Source organism: Camponotus floridanus, unplaced genomic scaffold, assembly GCF_003227725.1.
Source record: "Camponotus floridanus strain SB8 unplaced genomic scaffold, Cflo_v7.5 scaffold191, whole genome shotgun sequence".
Lineage (NCBI taxonomy): Eukaryota > Metazoa > Arthropoda > Insecta > Hymenoptera > Formicidae > Camponotus > Camponotus floridanus.
The window spans coordinates 195,846-219,262 of NW_020229316.1; the positions used below are offsets into that span (position 1 = coordinate 195,846).

The 23,417-nt window shown below is 52.1% G+C and overlaps 1 protein-coding gene across 1 annotated transcript; it reads left to right on the forward strand.

Annotated features, from left to right (window-relative positions):
* Positions 1-19,903: 19,903 nt before the first annotated feature.
* Positions 19,904-22,474, forward strand: LOC112637674. Its single transcript, XM_025407883.1, has 2 exons — positions 19,904-21,052; positions 21,224-22,474. Exons 1-2 carry the CDS (start codon positions 19,904-19,906, stop codon positions 22,472-22,474), a joined length of 2,400 nt encoding a protein of 799 aa, XP_025263668.1.
* Positions 22,475-23,417: the final 943 nt, after the last annotated feature.

The window sequence follows — 23,417 nt, forward strand, 5'->3', positions numbered from 1 at the left end:
GTGGATATTCCCGGTAGACTAACCAAGGGGGGAGTAGTAGCCCCCCCGACGGTGGTTGCAAGGGTGAAGTCTGTACCTGACCTCTGGCCTGGAAGACGTGGGTGCATAAGTCCTGGACTTGTCCAGGCAAAGACCACCTGAAGGGCTATGTTAAACGTGGGAAAAACCGCTCCCCTTGCACCACCGAGCCTATGCCGGGGTTGAAGCTGGGTAACTGGGCGCGTGTGTGGAGGATTACCTGCCAGTATTTCCTCATACCCGGAGCCGGGTAGGGTAAATCCCGGCACCGTCTAGCCCGAGGTCTGGGTTTACCCGTGGTTCGGATCCACGGGGCCCATTCGATAGGGGTGACGTTAAACCTTTAACATCATTTGTGGACCTGGCCCTCTCCAGGAACCTTTTTAGTAGAGTCACCGTGAACGACTAGGGTTGGCCACCTGAAAGCCGCTTCTCGGTTGTCGTTCACTTTTGCTAGGTTAAACTACTGGCGGGGATAGTAACCCCACCGCGGTGGGGTTCCCACGATGGGCGAACCGTCATAATCCTGAAATCCTATAATCATGAATTTCCTTAAACAAAACCCATTGAAAGAGAGAGAGGAGGAGAAAGAAGAAGTGGGAGATGGTCGAAGCTCTGGATCCGCTTTACCGGAGCCTGTGTTGGACTCGGTGCAAGGATTGAGTCCTATACTGACGTTTGAGGATCTTGTTCCATCCCAAGATCTTCCCTCAGCTCAAGATCTTCTTCCAATTCAAGATCTTGTTCCAGTTCAAGATGGAAGTGAAGCTGTTGATAAGGAGCAATCCATAGTCTCTGCCGAGGCTCCAATTGGAGATGTAGATGCTACTGCAAAATCTTATGAAGAGCTTGTTTGTGAGCTTGTATGTGAAGTTAATCCTCTTATGGCTCCTCTTGGAATCACAAATGTAGAGGAGGATGCTCTGCTTAATAGTGTGTACTTGCCTCAAGAGGACTCCGTGTACTTGCCTCAAGAAGATTCTGCATCCATGGTTTCTATGGTTTCTATGAATTCCATGAATTCTACAACGTCGATTGGTGATTCCATTAAAATGGTTAAAAGAAAAAGGGGTCGGAATCCTATTCCTTCCGACTCTGATATTGAAGAATCTGATAATGGTATAAGCACACGATTACGCAGTAGAAAGACGAGAGTCATTGAAGCTTGTGTTAGTAATAAAAATAAAAATAAAAATGGCTCTAAAAATGGCTCTAAAAATGAAAATGGCTCTAAAAATGGCTCTAAAAATGAAAATGGCTCTAAAAATGGCTTTAAAAATGACTCTAAAGAAAAAGACGCAGAGCTTACCTCGCAAATGGATGATTCCTCGATGCATGTTGCTTCGACAGCAGATGATACGGATAATACAACTGTCCTAGAAACTGATGCTGGTAGCGATATAGCCAAAGGACAGGCATCTGTAACTTCAAAAAAGAAAAAGATTATTTCAAGGAAAAAGAGGACATCTCCTATTGCGGATAAGCTCCACCCTTTAATCGATGCGGAGCAGCTGTATGAGTGTTCCGTACCTAACTTAGTTGCTCAAGCCCTTGAATGGGTGGATGATATCGAGATAATTCGAATTAAGAGCTCCTTTCAAGGGATGATTAGTAAAAGAGTCAAAGAACGCCTAGAGATGATCTCGGCGTGTTTTAAGGCGTTGCATAATCAATCCCTGGGTGCTAATGACTCCTCACAGTTAAAATTGAGAAATGCAAGGCTTGCTGCAGATCTTCAAGCTGCACAAAAGGAAAACATGCAATTAAAAACACAAATCACTGAGTTGGAGAAAAAATATAACACGGATATTAAGACAAGTTCCCAGGAAACTGTTAAGGAGACACGAGAAACTGGAACATCTACTAATGATACAGAATATAATATACAAACAGAAGCGTCTAATACAATTGTGGATGAAATCTTAAAGATGAAGATGAGGTTAGAAATGCTCGAGTCTAACATGAAGAAAGGTGAGATTCCTGAAGAATTTCCTGAGCTCAAACCTCTTCCACAGAGGCAGCCAAGGGTGAAACCTATAATTAAGAGTATCGAGAAAATTAGCCCTGAAAAAAGAGTTATAATTAAAGCTTATCCTAAGTTTAATGATAATGATAATAAAAAGACTATAAATAACTTACCTGTGACTAACTTACCTAAAGATACGATGGACTCCCACGTTGAAGATCCGGTGATCATTCCTGGCGAAGACAATCGATGTTCCCTTGATGGTCCTGGTCCCACTGGATCCGCCGCACCTGAAAAAGAAAAAGAAAAAGAGATTAGTGATATACAGAAGAATAAGAAAGAAGAAGAAACAGATGGATATGATAGCAAAGGAGAATGGAAGAAAGTGTCAAGAAAGAAAAAGAAAAAGAGATATAAAAAGACAGCTGGAAATAAAACAGATAGTGATGTCCCAAGTGACAAAGAAAATATAAACAAAGGAAAAAAGGACTCTGTCACCAGGGATCAAAATAGAGGAAAAAGCGTGGTACAGATAATGCAGAAAAAGATTCCTAAGGCGTCTGCTGTTATTGTTAAAGGAAAGTCCCCGGACTTTTCATATGCAGATGCCTTAGTTCAATTAAGAAGGCAAATCCCCTTAGAAGAAATTGGAATTAATACTACCAGAATTAAAAAGACGTCTAATGGCGCAGTCCTCATTGAAATTCCTGGGACTGACAGCAAGGATCTTGCTAAGGAACTCCGTACTCGAGCCATTCAAGTTCTCGGGGACTCAGCAGCTGTCACAACCCCAGAAGTAACAGGTGAGATACGAGTTGTCGGCTTCGATGAGTCTGTTGGTGCATCGGAAATTGCAGCTAGCATAGCTAAGATAGGCGGCTGCAAATTAACGGAGGTAACAGTTACACCTATACTCCCTATGAGAAATGGACTCTGTATGTCCTGGATTAAGTGCCCTATTAATGCTGCGATCACTGCGGCTAAAGCAGGAAAAATCCCACTTGGATGGACGTATGCACGCCTGGAGCTCCAAAGACCCAGGAAAATGAGGTGTTTCAAGTGCTGGGAACTTGGGCATAATCAAAATGCCTGTAAATCTACAGTGGATAGATCGCGTGCATGTTTTAGGTGTGGCAAAGATGGGCATTCAGCTGCTTCCTGCACCAACCAAGCACATTGTATTCTCTGCGAAGCTAAAGGACTGAGTTCCAGACATCGAACTGGTTCCTATCTCTGTGAAGAGGAAGCTAAGAATAAAGTGACAAGCGCGAATCTGGATCGGAGGCCAGTAACAAGACAATACAAGGATGATGAAAATACTGCAAAGTAATATAAATAGAAGTCGGCCAGCACTTAATCTCCTCCTCCAAAGTGCGATGGAAAATGATATTGCAGTATGCCTTATATCTGAAATGCCAGTACAAAGAAGTATTACTACACAATGGGCACTTAGCTCCGATGGCCTCAGTGGTATTTATCATAGACCAGAAATCTCTGGATATCTTATGATTCCCAGAACAAGTTTGCCGGGAATAGTAGCTGTTGATTTTGGTGAATTAACAATAATTTCTTGCTACTTATCTCCTAACTGGGATAGAGCTGAAACACTGGAATACTTTGACAATTTATCGGATATTGTGGACTCTTTGAATAAACCTGCAATAATTGCAGGAGATCTAAATGCGAAGTCTCCAATGTGGGGCTCCCTTAATACGAACTCAAGGGGGAGACTACTCGAAGATTGGATCTCAGAAAGAGACTTGTGTATATTAAATCAAGGATCGTCCCCGACATGTGTTCGACCGCAGGGTTCTTCTGTAATTGACGTAACATTGTGTACTGCTGGCATGGTTCGCCTTGTCCACAACTGGAAAGTCCTAACTCATAAAGAGACATTATCAGATCACTATTACATATATTACGAAATAAATACTTGTACGACAAATGTAAATAGTGTAAATATGACTAGAAAAGGTAATGTAAATAGTGTAAATATGACTAGCAACGGTAATGTAAATAGTGTAAATATGACTAGAAACTCACCTAAAATGACTAGGAAAAAGACTAGAATATCTGTTAACAAAATCCATAGTGGATACATCAAGACATGGTCCTGGAAGAAAATCAATGAAGAAGACTTTCGTGCTGCGATTATATGGCGTATCCCGGAAATCATGAGTGAGCTCTCTAAAGGTGCTATAGATCTCAATGCTGCATCTGAGAAGATTAAACAGATTCTTGCGGATGCAGCCGACTTTACTGCTAAGAAGAAAAGTAATAACTATATTAAGAGATCCTCATATTGGTGGAACTCGGAAATAGAAGATACTAGAAGAAACACGCTCTCTGCTCGACGAGCATGGACTCGATATAATAGAAAGCGTAATAAAGATGATTTTGATGAGCGTACTCTATTAAATTTACGAGAAAATTTTAAAACATTGAAAGCTGAATTACGAAATAAAATAACTCAGGCTAAAATTAATGCTTGGAATGAATTACTTCTAATTATAGATGAAGATCCTTGGGGACTTCCATTCAAAATCGTAATGAGTAAGCTGAGGAAATCTTCCCCAGCCTTAACAGAACTGATAAGTAGTGAAGAACGGGATTCAATTCTCGATGCACTATTCCCACGTGGCACTACACATAATCCTAGCCTTCTATGGCATAACTATAGATGGAGTGATCAATGGAGTGTCTCATGTGCCGAAGTTGATAAAGAGATAAGGGGAAAAACATCTAAAGGTGCAGCTCCTGGTTTAGATGGCATCCCTGACAAGATTATGAAATTATTCCCTGATGAATTTATCGAGCTTCTTACCTTAATGTATAACAAATGTATCTCCGATGGTGTCTTCCCTGCGGAATGGAAAAAAGGTAGATTGGTGCTTATTCCTAAACAGAGTGAAGACAACATGATGGGTATTCCAAAATCTCGTCCCATCTGTGTTCTAGACGAGATTAGTAAAGCCTTTGAACGTCTGATCAGCAAGAAAATCACTCAATGGCTCTGCGAAAATCCACAATACGCACTATCAGTCCATCAGTATGGTTTTATTGAAAATAAATCAACAATAGATGCTCTACGACGAGTGATTAACATAATTGAAGATGCCTTCTCTCATGAATTGGTAATGGTTGCTATAAGCCTCGACATACAGAACGCATTCAACTCTATTCCTTGGAGAACTATTCGAGCAGCACTTAAAAACAAGCATATCCCCAATTACATTAGAAGGTTAATAGATTCGTATCTACATGATAGACTTATTGCCTACCCGGTTAAAGGAGGTGTAGAAACTAAAACTGTTGAATGTGGAGTTCCTCAGGGCTCTGTTTTAGGTCCTCTTCTTTGGAATGTAGGATATGATTCTGTGCTGGACATGAAGTTCGATGATCATACTTGCATGACGTGTTATGCAGATGATACATTGCTGCTAACAGCTGCAACGGATGTCCAGACTGCAATCTCAAGAGCTTCACTCGAAATACACAGAGTAATTAATCAGATACAACGCCTTGGATTAAAAGTGGCTGCAAGTAAGACTAAGGTCATGGTACTCTCTAAGAAAGCTTATAATCTAACGGAAAATGTTTTTACTATCAATAATGATAAGGTAGATATTGTCAAGTCCTTTAAATATTTAGGCATAATATTAGATCATAGACTCACTTTTGTGCCGCATTTCTCTTATGCTATGAATAAAGCGACTAGAGCATCTGGTGCATTATCTGGACTGATGCCCAACCTCCGAGGTCCTTGTGAGCCTAAGAGGAAACTGTTTGCTAATGTAATTCTATCGATTTTACTATATGGTGCTCCCATTTGGTCTATGTACCTTGGAAAAAGAAAAAGTCAAACTAATAAAGTCAATCAAAGCATAAAACCTATACTTAGTAGAGTTACCTGTAGTTATCGTACGGTATCACTGGAAGCTGCATCTATCCTAGCAAGAATACCTCCGGTATTTCTACTTGCTGAATGTAGGAGACGTGTATACGAGAGAATCTGCGATCTAAAGGAAAGCGGAGAATATAATCCGATAACTATTAGTGCAGTTAAAAAAGAAGAAAATATATTACTTAGAAGACAATGGAAAATACAGTTACAAAATGCTAAATTTGGCAAACGTATCATTAATGCGATATTACCTGTATACGATGAATGGCTGGACAGGAAATACGGTAGATTAGAATTTCATCTGACGCAAGTACTGACAGGCCACGGCTGTTTTGGGTCCTATCTCGATAGAATTCAGAAAGTGGATTCCCCCTATTGTTTGGCATGTAATCAGAATGCTATAGACACTGTGGAACATACTATTTCACAATGTCCACGGTGGCAGACAGGAAGAAATCTTCTTACAGTGGCAATCGGCCCTGATTTAGAAATAGAAACAATATTACCGAAAATCCTTGAAACAAGAGAAAATTGGAATTTGTTTGCTGAGTTCTGTAGAGATACCATGCTAACAAAAGAAAATGAGGAAAGAGTGCGTCAGGCAAGAAGATCACGTTCTAGATCTCACTCTATACGAAGCAGTACGGATAGTATCTAGAGAGTAGTAATATCCTTTATATACAGTATGACTGGTGTATGAATGAAACAGATGTATGTTTGGTATGTACATATGAATGAATGAGTATGTGCATATGTATGAATGAGTATGTACAAATGTATATATATAATTAATTAAGGTAGTATAGGTATGTAAATATAGTTAAGACTGTAAATATAGTTAAGATATAATATAAACTATAAATCGATTAATAGGGTCAGTGGTCCATGTAGATACCGTGGTCTGCTATTCCCTATCATGGAAAGTAGTATCTGAAACATATAATAAAGCAGAGTCAACCAGATCCCGTAGTGCACATTTTGTGCTGATGCCCTCATCATCCGTGGAAGTAATGGCTCCCGGTTCTCGCGGCTGATGACTCAGGGTAACTAGGATAAGTTTTCCATACAAGGGTCCCCAATCAGGGGCCCTTGTCGGGCAGGGGTTTTAGCGGGTATGTCTTCCGCCGAAGGAAGAAGAGCCCCGCACTACCCCCCGAGACTGGCTTGGGGGGTGTGCATCAGGTGGGGTCCCGGCTCTCTCCTATCGGAGGTGGCTGGGACCCGTGCATTTCCCCTGCCCTCCGTACGGTAAACCAAAAAAAAAAAAAAAAAAAAAGGTTAGGTTAGGTTAGGTTAGGTTAGGTTAGGTTAGGTTAGGTTAGGTTAGGTTAGGTTAGGTTAGGTTAGGTTAGGTTAGGTTAGGTTAGGTTAGGTTAGGTTCTCCCCCGATTGGGCACCACCTTGACGTGGTGGGGGAGCTTAAGTCGGTCCCGGTCCCCTGGGGCGGTTCAGTTAGCCATAGGCTGCTGTTCCGGCCCGGGGGGGCGGGATCGGTGAACTAAGAGTGCCCAGACTTCGCGTGCCAGGACCCCCGAACATCCGGGGTCCATCGCGAGGAGGCGCGCGACGCGACGACTCGTCCTCGTCGGACCGAGGACCGCGCGACGGGGAGACTTGTCTCCCCGCCCCCTTTGAGAGGCATGGGGCTCAGGGAGGCTGAGGTCGGGAGAATGACCTCCCTCCCAGGAGTACCCCCCTCGGAAGAATGGGGGAAGTGTGTTGCTGAAGCCGGGGGGAGTACGGAGATGAGATGACCTCCGCCCCCCTGGTGGACGCGGAGGCCAGGGTGGAGACTAAGTCTCGCCCTGGCGCCGGGGTGCGTAGTGCTTCGAGCCTCACACCCCGGTGGGGGGTGGGTCTAACGCTACGGCGATTCCCACCCCCGGGGGGGGTCTAACGCTTCGGCGATTCCCTCCCCAGGGGCAGTTGGCCCCAGGGACGCGAGGTCCCGTGGGAGAGCTCCCGGGTCCGAACGGTAGCGGGAGGGGGTGCAGTTTCCCCCTCCACGCGTGTGAGCCGCGCTCGTCGGGATACGGCATCCCGGCGCCCGCGGCGGCGCGAGACGCGACTTGGTCGCATCGGTGCCCACCACCAGGCACCACGCGAGGGGCCCTTAATTGGGCCAGGCCGCCCGGTCCTCGCTTGGGATGCGTAAGCGTGTACGCGGGGACCGGGCCAAGCAGCACGGGTGGCTGCACGCAGGGGTTTTTAGTGGGTATACCCGGCATTGCACTCCGAGGGAGAGGACTAGCCTCTCCCGAGGGCCGGGGAGTCCCACACTACCCCCCTTGGCGCGCCGTCTTGGCGCCTTGGGGGGTGTGCGTAATGCATTTTCCCCGGCGTTAAAAAAAAAAAAAAAAAAAAAAAAAAAAAAGGTTAGGTTAGGTTAGGTTCTCCCCCGATTGGGCACCACCTTGACGTGGTGGGGGAGCTTAAGTCGGTCCCGGTCCCCTGGGGCGGTTCAGTTAGCCATTGGCTGCTGTTCCGGCCCGGGGGGGCGGGATCGGTGAACTAAGAGTGCCCAGACTTCGCGTGCCAGGACCCCCGAACATCCGGGGTCCATCGCGAGGAGGCGCGCGACGCGACGACTCGTCCTCGTCGGACCGAGGACCGCGCGACGGGGAGACTTGTCTCCCCGCCCCCTTTGAGAGGCATGGGGCTCAGGGAGGCTGAGGTCGGGAGAATGACCTCCCTCCCAGGAGTACCCCCCTCGGAAGAATGGGGGAAGTGTGTTGCTGAAGCCGGGGGGAGTACGGAGATGAGATGACCTCCGCCCCCCTGGTGGACGCGGAGGCCAGGGTGGAGACTAAGTCTCGCCCTGGCGCCGGGGTGCGTAGTGCTTCGAGCCTCACACCCCGGTGGGGGGTGGGTCTAACGCTACGGCGATTCCCACCCCCGGGGGGGGTCTAACGCTTCGGCGATTCCCTCCCCAGGGGCAGTTGGCCCCAGGGACGCGAGGTCCCGTGGGAGAGCTCCCGGGTCCGAACGGGAGCGGGAGGGGGTGCAGTTTCCCCCTCCACGCGTGTGAGCCGCGCTCGTCGGGATACGGCATCCCGGCGCCCGCGGCGGCGCGAGACGCGACTTGGTCGCATCGGTGCCCACCACCAGGCACCACGCGAGGGGCCCTTAATTGGGCCAGGCCGCCCGGTCCTCGCTTGGGATGCGTAAGCGTGTACGCGGGGACCGGGCCAAGCAGCACGGGTGGCTGCACGCAGGGGTTTTTAGTGGGTATACCCGGCATTGCACTCCGAGGGAGAGGACTAGCCTCTCCCGAGGGCCGGGGAGTCCCACACTACCCCCTTGGCGCGCCGTCTTGGCGCCTTGGGGGGTGTGCGTAATGCATTTTCCCCTGCGTTAAAAAAAAAAAAAAAAAAAAAAAAGGGTGAGGTTAGGTCTCCTCCGATGGTGCGCCACCTTGTCGTGGTGGAGGAGCTCCCCTCTTCCTTCGGGTTGAGGGGTCTAAGAGCGCACCATTGCACTTCCTCGTGGTGTCCGCTGTAGGCGGCGGCTTCGGATGAAAACGAAAACGAAAGCGGCCCTCGGGCCGTGAGTAGCGAGTATGTGAGTAATCCGAAGTCGTCGTGGGCGGACATCACGAGAAGGGGGGTTGCGCTCCCTCCGGGCTTTATGGCCTGATGCGCATAGGGGAAGGAAAACCCTGACTCCAAACCCGGCACAATGGGGCTGTTACGGGTGGAAGAACACCCAACCCATTCTTTCTTCCTCCCATCCTAAACCTCCCATCCTTCTTCCCCGACCGATTGTCCCAAGGTCTCCACTTCTACTTTTCTTCGGGGTGGCGCCCGCTTTCAAATAGCACGGTACCCGGCTTTGGGTGCAGATGGAGCCCAGCGACTCCATAGAGATGAGGTCTGCTGCCGCGGACCAGTCTCGTTCGCTGGAAGGGGTTGGCGGCCCTGACTTCAATCGCCCAGTGGTACGGCACTGTAGGGGGAGCCTAGCTCTCCGCCCGTAACTTGTGTGGGTGCTCCCGCAGGGGGGATGAGGTGGCGGATCGGCGGGTGCTCCCGCCGTGAAGCGTCCCTCAAAGGGGAAAAACGGGAACCGGCCGGGACCCTCGCCCGAAGGACTGGTGGGGTGACTTTGTCACCTGCCGGGCCAGAGGCGGGGATTATCTCGGTGGCGGTTCCTCTGTGTGTGAATGGTGTGTGCATGTGTGAGCGTGTGTGTGGGTGGAGTTCGGGTCTCTCCTCGGAGAGACGCGGAAATCCACCATCTTTTTGGCCACCGGGCAGTAGAGTCTTCGGGTCGCGGCTTGCTTTCAAGAGGGTTGGTGCCTCACCCTCCGGAAAAATCGGAGGCATACTTATGTCGAGTCTCGGGAACCGTCGAGTGGAGCGGTCCTTATGTCAGGTGAAGGGTACTGTGTTTACGGTACCTGGAGGCTGACATACCGCAAGCGAAGGGTCCGCCTTCCCCTCGCTTTAAATAAAAAATCCGGAGGCGGGGACACGGGAAGGAGCCGGCGTCGCACGTCGGCAACAGGGGGATTGCCCACCCTTGTATAAAAAATCGAAGGCAGCCGGGTGCAGTGTTGACTTCCGTCGCGAAGCACGATAGTGTTTCCCGATGGAAACAACACAGCACAACACCGTCTCCACGTGGAGGCGGAGCTTCTCCCGGGTAGGAAGCCCATCTTCCGCTCTTCAAGCGGGAGATGAGGTTGAGGGGTGGTGCATCACCCTCCGGAAAACCGGATGCACATTTAACTCGAGTCACGTGTGCCCGTATGGCGTGGTTATGTTGGGTGGTGGGTTCCTGTGGAAGACCCACTTGAATCCACCGGTCAACATACCGCAAGCGGGGGTCCGCCTCCCCTCGCTTTAAATAAAAAACGCGGAGGCGGGGACACGGGTTAGGAGTCGGCGTTGCACGTCGGCGACAGGGGGCCTGCCCACCCCTGTATAAATAAACGCAGGCAGCCGGGTGCGGTGGTGTCTCGACCGAGACATTGGTATCTCGATTGGGACACTGCTGCACAAGCCGCCTCTACCGGGAGGCGGGTTTAGAAACTTCGGGTAGGATGCCCACCTTCGCGGCGAAAGCGGGAGGTGAGGCGAGGGTTGTGCATCATCCTCCGGAAATCCGGATGCACATTTACTTCGAGTCACGGGGGCTAACAGGAGTCTGCATTCCTCCTGTCTAATAACGCGGATGCAGGGACACGGGAAGGGTCGATGAGGGTGAGGGGAGCATCGAAACCTCCGCTAAGGTTTCTGGCTCGCTTGGGTCCGGAGGTTCCCATTCGGATAGGGTCGGTGGGACCGGGGAACTTCGGTTCCTGGGCTCAAGCGGGTCATAGGGTTTCCATTCGGATAGGGTCGGTGGAACCCGAGGGAACTGAGGCGGACAGATGCTCCCGAGCCTTTCATCCACAGAGTGGGGTGCGCCTTCCCCAGCTTTGAAAAACTCGAAGGCGTCCGGTGCTGGTTGATCTGCGATGAGATCAATTCAGCGTTTTTTGTTTTCGCTTTCGCGGTAGTTCTTTTTGTTGCGGGTAGGATGCCCACCTTCGCGGCGAAAGCGGGAGGTGAGGTGAGGGTTGTGCATCACCCTCCGGAAATCCGGATGCACACTTACTTCGAGTCACGTGGGCCAACAGGAGTCTGCATTCCTCCTGTCTAAAAACGCGGATGCAGGGACACGGGAAGGGTCGATGAGGGTGAGGGGAGCATCGAAACCTCCGCTAAGGTTTCCGGCTCGCTTGGGTCCGAAGGTTCCCATTCGGATAGGGTCGGTGGGACCGGGGAACTTCGGTTCCTGGGCTCAAGCGGGTCATAGGGTTTCCATTCGGATAGGGTCGGTGGAACCCGAGGAAGCTGAGGCGGACAGATGCTCCCGAGCCTTTCATCCACAGAGTGGGGTGCGCCTTCCCCATCTTCGAAAAACTCGAAGGCGTCCGGTGCTGGTTGATCTGCGATGAGATCAATTCAGCGTTTTTTGTTTTCGTTAATCTTAAGTAGTTTTTAAGTAGTGTTAAGTTAATTTTAAGATAGTTTTAAGTTAGTTGTAAGTTAGTTTTAAGCTAATATTCCTTCTTTCTTTTCAGGTTTTTATTTTATTTTCAGGTTAGCTCGCGTCGGGTAGGAGATGCAGCGAGGGTTAGTGCATCACCCTCCGGAAAATTCGGATGCACGATTATTTCGAGTCACGGATGCCGTCGAGTGGCGCGGTTATGTCAAGTGACGGGTCCATTGGTCCCCGAGGCTGACATACCGCAACAGGAGTCTGCATTCCTCCTGTATAAAAAGGCGGATGCAGGGACACGGGAAGGGTCGATGAGGGTGAGGGGACCATTGTAATGGTCTGCTGGTGTCCCTTTAGTGCTTTGCTGGGTCTGTAGGTCTCCATTCGGATAGGGTCGGTGGAACCGGGGAACTTCGGTTCTTGGGCTCAGCGGGTACTTGGGTGCTCATACGGATAGGGTCGGTGGGACCCGGGAACATCAGCAGACTTGGGTGGTCCCAAGCCTTTCATCCACAAGGTGGGGTATGCCTTCCTCCAGCCGGAAAACGCGGAGGCATCTGCGGTGCCGAGGTGTATCTCCAATGTGATCACCTCGGTCAAATGGTTAGTGCCTGAACGGGCGGTGTGCCGGCCTAGCGATCGAGCGGGACCGTCGACCAAACGCCGGGGCTGGCGTCCCCCCGAGTAGTAGTCGACGCGATACTTCTCTGCCGATTCTGCCTAGGTGAGAGGGCCCCTCCAATTAAAATGAGGGGAGCTCGGTCGAGAGGAAGGCACATCTCTCAACACAGGAGTCTACCTAGTGGGGGCCTGCCTTACCCCACTCTAAAACAAGCGAAGGCACACGCGAATCATCTGGGTCCCCCTGGGTGGCTGGACACCTGGGGGGACACCACCAGTGGTGGTCCCCCGGCAGAGGGGGAAAAAATTAGTGGGCAGGGTGGCCGGCGTGCGTGGTCCAGATGCACTTGGACCCGCAGCGTTACGGACCTTGTTTTCGGCCCTCTTTGAAGGGTGCACCTCTCCGTGGACGCCACCTTGCCGTGGTGGAGAGGCTTAAGCCGTTCCCGGTCCCCTGGGGCGACTCAGTAGCCATTGGCTGCTGTTTCGGCCTGGGGGGGCGGGGCGGTGAACTAAGAGCGTCCATTGCACTCCCTCGTGGTGTTCGTCGGCGACGACGGAAGATGAAAACGAAAACGAAAGCGGCCTTCGGGCCGTGAGTAGCGAGTAGTGAGTAATCCGAAGTCGTCGCTGGCGAACACCATGGGAAGAGGGGATTCCGCTCCCTTCGGGCACTTTGGCCTAATGCGGATAGGGGAAGGAAAACCCTGACTCCAAACCCGGTACAATGGGGCCGTGACGGGTGGGAGAACACCCAACCCATTCTTTCTTCCTCACCTATCCATAACCTCCTTTCCTTTTTCCTGCCCCTTGTCCCTGGTTTCCCCCTCTACTTTCTTCGGGGTGGCGCCTGCTTTCCAATAGCCAGCTTTTATTTCTTCTTTCTTCGGGGTGGCGCCCGCTATCAAATAGCCTAGAGGAGACAACCTCGATAAAAAACAAAAAATGGATGGAAAATGCCCAAGAAAAAGCGCGTTTTGTTACCGGCCCAGGGGACTTCGGACCCCCAGGGCCCGGCGGGTGAGGGGGGTAGCGTCCCGGCCCCTCCCCCGTCGTCATCGGACGACGGGCGATCCCCGGGGTCAGGGGTGGGCCCCGGGGCCGAACGGACGACCGCCCCCATTATGGGAAGTGAGCTTTCTTCCCTAATTACTCCCTCGAAGGCTCTTTTGGAGCTGAGGGAGGTTTTGGAAGAGGCACGGGAGAGCATCGAAGTTTGGTGCAAGTATTTCGGGGAGGCGGTGGAGGAGGCTGCGAAGCATAATATAAGGGAGGACGACCAACTTCTCCTTTTTCCGGGGGGCCTGCGCAACTTGCACGGCCTTTTTGGCTGGCTTGAGGACATGCGCAGGGATCTCAGGACAGCCCAGCCCCTTCTCCAGAGAGCGTTGGAGAGGCGGGAGGGAAAGGGGGCGGAGACACAGACTTCTCCGCCCTCTTCCCCTCCCCCAGAGGTGGAGAGAAAGAGGGAGGTGTCTGAGGTGGGGACGGACCCCCCATGGGTCCCTCCCCTTCTCAGACGAGATGTTGGTGTGGGCACGGGCTCTGCACTCCGCTGGAGGAGTAGCAGGGGCGTGGGGACACCGCGGGAGTGGAGGGAGGTGTGCCACTGCACTCTCCCCGCAGCGGAGAATGGGGGGGCTAGCCCAGCTGTAACCAACTACGCTGCCCCCCCGATGAGTCAGCGTAAGGGAGGTCCGGTTGAGGGGACCCCCAGGAGTACGCTCAGGGGGTCTGGTCCGACCGGCCTCTCTTACGCTGACATGGTGAAGGCTCCGAGTGCCCGGGGTCTTAAGAGCCAACGTCTGGTTCTGGCCCCGGGACTCGGAGAAGTGAGGCTGGGGAGAAATGGTGACGGGGATCTCGTCGTGGAGATCCCCGCCACCATGGAAAAGGGAGAGGTGACCCCCTCGAGGGGGGCTGATTCCGGCTGGGAATCATCCCCCTCCGAGGGAGAGGGGAGGTCTTCCCCCGATGTGGGGAAGGGAAGGAGAAGGCAGGGGTGGCGCCGGGCTGGTCGCCCCTCGGCGGTTTTGCCGAGTGAGTGGCCGGCCAGGTGCTACTCCTGCCTTGAAGCCGGGCACGTGGCAGCTCAGTGCCCGGTGAGCGGTGGGTGTAGCAGGGGGGTGCGCTGCTATAAATGCAGCGCACCCTCCATAAAATGGCGGAGTGCCGTGCGGGGACTCCGAGGTGTCCGCTGTGGCGGATCTCGGACTCCCCGCGGGGCATGTCCTGGGAGCGGAGGGATGTAAGCCTCCGCTCCCGGGAGTGGGGGAGAATGGGCGTAAGCGGGGGAGCCCCGCTGAGCCCGGGTGCGGGTCGGGGGCTTCCCCCGTCCAAAAAAGGAGGGAGTGGGGGCCAGAAGCGTGGCCCTCTGGATCCCACCCGGAAGGGTGGGATCCGGGGGAAAACGTGAAGGCCCCGGTGAGGCCGGCCCCTCCTCTGTGTCGCCACGGACCTTCTGGTTCGGGCGGCCGGAGGAGGAAGGTTCGGCCATGGGGGGGGGACGGTGGAGTCCGCTAAATAGCGGATTCATAGTCTCCCCCCCCAGGGGATCGTCGGGGGAGGGCTAGTAGCCTACGGGCGAATGTCCTCTTCCCGGCGACCCCCTCGGGATGGGAGGGATAACGGCGGGGGACCTTCTGTCCCCTGCTGAACCTCGTGGTGGGCCCCGGGCTGACTGCCGAATCCGTTTCCCTAAGGGGGGCGGAGGGAGCACCAACCCGGGGGCAGGGGCCGGGGCCCGAGTCGGGAGAACTCGGACCCCGACCCTGTCCCCCTGACCACCAGGGAGGGACGCGGGTGGGCAGTGTGGCCCTGTCCACCCGCAACCGCGTACGCGCGAGAGAACGGGGGGCCAATTGAGCCCCCCCCGGGATGAGGATCGGGCGGCGGCGTCACCGAACACCTGTGACGTCGCCTCCTGATCGCCGCGGGGGAGGAATTTCGTGGGGACAGAGATGCCGAAGTATTGCAATAGCGAGTCCCGGGTCTCTGTCCCCTCCTCCTGCCGCCGGGATGGCCACCCCAGGGGTTTTAGTGGGTATACCTCCCCTTCTGGGAGGGAGTCCCACATAACCCGCGGTCCCTCCCCGGGGACTGCGGGTATCCATCAAGGATTTCCCCTGGGCAACAAAAAAAAAAAAAAAAAAAAAGGTTCTCCTCCGATGGTGCGCCACCTTGTCGTGGTGGAGGAGCTCCCCTCTTCCTTCGGGTTGAGGGGTCTAAGAGCGCACCATTGCACTTCCTCGTGGTGTTCGTCGCGGTGGTGGCGGGTGAAAGCGAAAACGAAAGCGGCCCTCGGGCCGTGAGTAGTGAGTATGAGAGTAGCCCAAAGCCGCCGCGCGGACATCACGAGAAGGGGGGTTGCGCTCCCTCCGGGCTTTATGGCCTGATGCGCATAGGGGAAGGAAAACCCTGACTCCAAACCCGGCACAATGGGGCTTTTACGGGTGGAAGAACACCCAACCCATTCTTTCTTCCAACCCATCCTAAACCTCCCATCCTTCTTCCTCGACCGATTGTCCCAGGGTCTCAACTTCTACTTTCTTCGGGGTGGTGCCCGCTTTCAAATAGCACGGTACCCGGCTTTGGGTGCAGATGGAGCCCAGCGACTCCATAGAGATGAGGTCTGCTGCCGCGGACCAGTCTCGTTCGCTGGAAGGGGTTGGCGGCCCTGACTTCAATCGCCCAGTGGTACGGCACTGTAGGGGGAGCCTAGCTCTCCGCCCGTAACTTGTGTGGGTGCTCCCGCAGGGGGGATGAGGTGGCGGATCGGCGGGTGCTCCCGCCGTGAAGCGTCCCTCAAAGGGGAAAAACGGGAACCGGCCGGGACCCTCGCCCGAAGGACTGGTAAGGTGACTTTGTCACCTGCCGGGCCAGAGGCGGGGATTATCTCGGTGGCGGTTCCTCTGTGTGTGAATGGTGTGTGCATGTGTGAGTGTGTGTGTGTGGGTGGAGTTCGGGTCTCTCCTCGGAGAGACGCGGAAATCCACCATCTTTTTGGCCACCGGGCAGTAGAGTCTTCGGGTCGCGGCTCGCTTTCAAGAGGGTTGGTGCCTCACCCTCCGGAAAAATCGGAGGCATACTTATGTCGAGTCTCGGGAACCGTCGAGTGGAGCGGTCCTTATGTCAGGTGAAGGGTACTGTGTTTACGGTACCTGGAGGCTGACATACCGCAAGCGAAGGGTCCGCCTTCCCCTCGCTTTAAATAAAAAATCCGGAGGCGGGGACACGGGAAGGAGCCGGCGTCGCACGTCGGCAACAGGGGGATTGCCCATCCTTGTATAAAAAATCGAAGGCAGCCGGGTGCAGTGTTGACTTCCGTCGCGAAGCACGATAGTGTTTCCCGATGGAAACAACACAGCACAACACCGTCTCCACGTGGAGGCGGAGCTTCTCCCGGGTAGGAAGCCCATCTTCCGCTCTTCAAGCGGGAGATGAGGTTGAGGGGTGGTGCATCACCCTCCGGAAAACCGGATGCACATTTAACTCGAGTCACGTGTGCCCGTATGGCGTGGTTATGTTGGGTGATGGGTTCCTGTGGAAGACCCACTTGAATCCACCGGTCAACATACCGCAAGCGGGGGTCCGCCTCCCCTCGCTTTAAATAAAAAACGCGGAAGCGGGGACACGGGTTAGGAGTCGGCGTTGCACGTCGGCGACAGGGGGCCTGCCCACCCCTGTATAAATAAACGTAGGCAGCCGGGTGCGGTGGTGTCTCGACCGAGACATTGGTATCTCGATTGGGACACTGCTGCACAAGCCGCCTCTACCGGGAGGCGGGTTTAGAAACTTCGGGTAGGAGGCCCACCTTCGCGGCGAAAGCGGGAGGTGAGGTGAGGGTTGTGCATCATCCTCCGGAAATCCGGATGCACATTTACTTCGAGTCACGGGGGCTAACAGGAGTCTGCATTCCTCCTGTCTAATAACGCGGATGCAGGGACACGGGAAGGGTCGATGAGGGTGAGGGGAGCATCGCAACCTCCGCTAAGGTTCCTGGCTCACTTGGGTCCTGAGGTTCCCATTCGGATAGGGTCGGTGGGACCAGGGAACTTCGGTTCCTGGGCTCAAGTGGGTCACAGGGTCTCCATTCGGATAGGGTCGGTGGAACCCGGGGGAACTGAGGCGGACAGATGCTCCCGAGCCTTTCATCCACAGAGTGGGGTGCGCCTTCCCCCATCTTTGAAAAACACGGAGGCGATCGGTGCTGGTTGTATCTACGATGAGATCAACTTAGCGTTTTTTGTTTTCGTTTTCGCGGTAGCTCTTTTTGTTGCGGGTAGGATGCCCACCTTCGCGGCGAAAGCGGGAGGTGAGGTGAGGGTTGTGCATCATCCTCCGGAAATTCGGATGCACATTTACTTCGAGTCACGGGGGCTAACAGGAGTCTGCATTCCTCCTGTCTAATAACGCGGATGCAGGGACACGGGAAGGGTCGATGAGGGTGAGGGGAGCATCGAAACCTCCGCTAAGGTTTCTGGCTCGCTTGGGTCCGGAGGTTCCCATTCGGATAGGGTCGGTGGGACCGGGGAACTTCGGTTCCTGGGCTCAAGCGGGTCATAGGGTTTCCATTCGGATAGGGTCGGTGGAACCCGAGGAAGCTGAAGCGGACAGATGCTCCCGAGCCTTTCATCCACAGAGTGGGGTGCGCCTTCCCCCATCTTTGAAAAACACGGAGGCGTCCGGTGCTGGTTGATCTGCGATGAGATCAATTCAGCGTTTTTTGTTTTCGTTAGTTTTAAGTTAGTTTAAGTTAGTGTTAAGTTAATTTTAAGTTAGTTGTAAGTTAGTTTTAAGCTAATACTCTTTTTCTCTTTTCAGGGTTTATTTTCAGGTTAGCTCGCGTCGGGTAGGAGATGCAGCGAGGGTTAGTGCATCACCCTCCGGAAAAATCGGATGCACGCTTATTTCGAGTCACGGATGCCGTCGAGTGGCGAGACATGTCAAGTGACGGGTCGCTGACCCCGAGGCTGACATATCTCAACAGGAGTCTGCATTCCTCCTGTATAAAAAGGCGGATGCAGGGACACGGGAAGGGTTGATGAGGGTGAGGGGACCATTGTAATGGTCTGCTGGTGTCCCTTTAGTGCTTTGCTGGGTCTGTAGGTCTCCATTCGGATAGGGTCGGTGGAACCGGGGAACTTCGGTTCTTGGGCTCAGCGGGTACTTGGGTGCTCATACGGATAGGGTCGGTGGGACCCGGGAACATCAGCAGACTTGGGTGGTCCCAAGCCTTTCATCCACAAGGTGGGGTATGCCTTCCTCCAGCCGGAAAACGCGGAGGCATATGCGGTGCCGAGGTGTATCTCCAATGTGATCACCTCGGTCAAATGGTTAGTGCCTGAACGGGCGGTGTGCCGGCCTAGCGATCGAGCGGGACCGTCGACCAAACGCCGGGGAGGGCATCGCCCCGAGTAGTAGTCGACGAGATACTTCTCTGCCGATTCTGCCTAGGTGAGTGGGCCCCTCCATTAAAATGAGGGGAGCTCGGTCGAGAGGAAGGCACATCTCTCAACACAGGAGTCTACCTAGTGGGGGCCTGCCTTACCCCACTCTAAAACACGCGAAGGCACACGCGAATCATCTGGGTCCCCCCGGGTGGCTGGACACCTGGGGGGACACCACCAGAGGTGGTCCCCCGGCAGAGGGGAATAAAACTAGTGGGCAGGGTGGCCGACGTGCGTGGTCTCCGAGGGGACCCGTAGCGATCCGGACCCTGTTTTCGGCCCTCTTTGAAGGGTGCACTCCTCCGATTGCAGGCCACCTTGACGTGGTGGAGGGGCTTAGCCGCCCCCCGGTCTCCGGGCCCATCGGGCCCCCCACTTCGACACCTAGGTGTCGGGGGGGCCCGGTGGGTCTCTCGGGCCCCCACCTCGACACTTTCGTGTCGGGGGGGCCCGGGGACCGGGGGACGGTGACCAAGAGCCTGCATTGCACTTCCCTCCCCGGAAGGGGAGGAAGGGGGGTTGCGCTCCCTCCGGGCACTCTGGCCTGATGCGCATAGGGGTAGGCGGCCCTGACTGCAATCGCCCGGGTTGAGGATCCCGTTAAGGGTGGAAAAACACCCCAATCCTCTCGTTTCCCCAATTCTTGCTCCTTTCCTTCGATATCCTTTCTCAGCTTCTCTCACCCATCCTACCCTTACCTCCTTTTTCCTTCCCATTGCCCCATGAATCCTTAATTCCTGGTGTGTGGATGTGTGTGTGGATGGATGAATGGCGCGTCTTGCGCATGTGTTCCAACCCTATTTTCCCATCCTTTTCCCTCCCCATTGTCCCCAAATCCCCTTCTTATCTTTCGTAAGGGTGGCTCCCTTCTTTCCAATAGCCATGTGTGAGTGTGCGTGTGAATGTGTGTGTGATGGTTTGGGGGTTTTCCTAAAAACCCCCACCCCAAAAACCACTATGAATATGCAGCAACAGGAGCCGATCACTACGACCCCAGTTGGATCGGATACAACAGGGGTGGGCGCCGCCCGGAGTATTGTCCCAGCTCCGGGGGTGTCCTCATCGGACGATGGGCCACCCGCGGTGATTACGGCAGGCACCGCGAAGGAACTGGTTACTGCCGTCTCAAAACCAGTGGTAAATAAAGAGGCTCTTGCGCCTAATGGAGATGTCGCCACGTGTAATGAGCCCGACTCGCACAGATCCATAAGTGCGGATACGGTCATCGTTGGAGAGTCTAGTCCTCCTCGTTTAGATGCGCCGCTTAAGGATGCCCCTCCTCTGGAGTCCCAGAGTTGGGTCACCCTTATTGAAGAGGAAGAACGGGCTGCACCTGCTGCTGGCCCTAGTAATCCAGCTACCATGGATATTGACGAGGAACGCATTGCGTTCAAAAGGAAGAAATGTCGAGTTGTAGATACTGACTCGTTAGACGATAGTGCCTCTGATTTAGGCGAAAATAAGACTCGCTCTAGTATTCCTCGTAAGAAGGCTATTCTTAGCCTTACACAACCTAATCTGGACGAGGGTAAAGAAGACCCAGGCTGCACTACGAATGAAAACGAGCCGTCAGGCACGGATGTTGAAGGAAAACGTAAGGTCGGCCGACCTCGCAGAAAGGTCCGTGCGATAGATCCACTTATCGCGGAGCAGCAGATTATCCAGCGTACTGGCAAGGCTCCAGATGCTATTGAGGCTGAACTGTTACAAAATATGACAGTATCTGACATCAGTGCGCTTGCACTTGAATACATAGAGGCCATTGAAATCATCCGTACCAAGAGCGGACGATTACAAGGCGGACTCAGTGGAGAACTACGCAGAAGAACGCAAGGACTTAGTGGCTTTGTACGAGCACTCCAGGAGAGAGCCGAGCACGTGGGAGATCCACATGCGCTACAAATCAAAATTGACGAACTCCTCCAAGAAATGAAGGAGAATAAAAAAGAGGAGGAAAGACGTAAACGTGAGATTAGCGAACTCCAAGATACCATCAAAGAGTTGCGCCAGGAAAATAAGAGTATTCGCTTAGAAATGAGACGCACCTTTAAGGAAATTAGAAGTAGTATTGGTAAAGAGACATACGCTAACAATGAGGATGGCAATGTACAAAATATGAATGAAAATGAGAGGAAGAAGAATGTATATACAAAAGAAATGGAGCGTCAAAATGTACAAATATATACAGAAAAAGATAATGATAATGAAAATAAATATGTACATAAGAAAAACAGAGAAAGGTCGAACTCTCGGACAAGCCCCCATCCTGCTGCACAGCCAATCAACATCAAATCTCAGGAAGATTGGCCAACTTTACCATCACGTGACACAACTGCTCCTCCTTTAGAAGAGCTTCCTAATGACTGGGTTTATAGACCTCCACTGCTGGGAAAATCGATAGCTATCCCGATACGCAATGATTCTGTGCATAAGGAGATACCTAGCATGGTATTTTCTAACAAGGATAATGTTCAGGCTAAACGCACGGATATCCGAGTCATTAGTAATGTTCAAATAAGACCGCCTAAAGCGGAAAATCAGCAAAGGGGGACATCCGCTCGTCCACGACCGACCCAACCTCCACGGGATCTACCGTGGACGACTGTGGGCAAGGATGGAAAAGCCCTAAAACAAAAGAAAGAGAAAGTCGCGACACGTACTGAGAAAAAAAGACTACCTAAAACCGCTGCGGTAAGCCTGAAAGGTAAAAGCTCGGACTTCTCCTATGCCGAAGCACTCAAACGAATTCGATCCCAGATTTCGCTCCAGGAATTGGACATTCAAATGCCCAAAGTAAGAAGGGGCATTAGTGGCAACGCTATAATAGAAATACATGGACCCGATAATGCCCTTAAAGCAGACCGTTTGGCATCGGAAATACAACGAGTCCTACAAGAAGAAGCTTATGTTTCGCGTCCCACTATTACTGGTGAAATCAAACTAATTGGAATGGATGAATCCATTTCCAAGGAGGAAATCATTGAGGCAGTATCAACTACGGGCAATTGTAAGCCTAGTGAAGTCCGATCCGGAAAGATTGGTCGTACGAGAAATGGTGCTGGCATTGTATGGGTTCAGTGCCCCAAGACTGCTGCAATTCTACTTACCGAAAAGAAAAGAATACCAATCGGATGGTCCACTGTTAGAGTGGAGTCTTTAAAGAAGCGCCCTCTTCAATGCCATCGATGCTGGCAAATAGGACATGTGCGTGTTAACTGCAAGTCGAGCAAAGACCATAGTGGTTCCTGCTTCCGCTGTGGTAAGACAGGACACTCCGTGTCTACCTGTAAGAACCAGGTTCGATGTATATTGTGCTCCGACTTAGGAAAGGATTATAATCACCGCATGGGTTCTATTAGATGTACTGGTATAACTGTCCCATCATCTGACAGGAAGCCTGCCTTCTATAAGGCAGAAGCAGCATCTGAGGACACTTCACACGATCAGATTACATCACGGATTGACTCACCGGATAGAATCAACTCGCCCGATAGGAGGACGGACGAGGTCGAGATGGAAGAATTGTAGTGGGTTGTTGTATTAACTATTAACTATTTACATATGTACAGCAACTTATTACTATCTACCTATTTACAGTATAATTATGACTAAGATATTACAAATAAATTTAAATCACTGTCGAGCTGCTCAGGATCTCCTCATGCAATCGGAGATTGATCATAAGATCGGAATATCCATTATTTCGGAACCCTATTATATACCTTCTGACGTTACGTGGGTGGCTAATGGAACCGGCACGGCTGCCATCCACTACAACATGCAACACACTTCATGTATTGGAATAGTCAAAAAGATAGGCAGTTTCTCCGTAGCTGTGCTTTGGCGAGATATATTGATCGTCTCTTGCTATATCTCTCCTAATTGCGATAATAATACGTTTGAGGAGTTTCTTGATGAGCTCGGTGAGTGTGTGGAAATGACAGACTCGGACATACTTATCGGAGGAGACTTTAATTCATACTCGATGTTGTGGGGATGCCCTTTGACTGACTCCAGAGGCGACCGACTGGCTCGATGGAGTGCTTCTTACGAACTAAGTATTGTGAATAGAGGCTCGCAACCTACATGTGTGAGGCATCAAGGAACATCTATTGTTGACCTCACATGGGTGAGTTCCTCACTTGATCCGAGGATCCGTGGATGGTCTATACTCGATGAAGAAACCCTTTCGGACCATAGATATATCTCTTATGTGATACTTATGGATGGTGGAACGAGTGATATTCGCAAAAAGCAAAGATACGTTAAGTGGGCATACAAGAAATTTGACAAAGATAAATTCCAGGAAGCTCTGGAATGGAGATGTACTGGATTGACTCCCACGGCGGAAGACACTTTGTCTGCAAAATGGGCTCAAGAAATAATAACTGATGCTTGTGATTTTGCAATGCCGAGAGCTAAGCCAATGCGCAAAAAACTGTGCGTATTGGTGGAACTCTAACATTGCAGA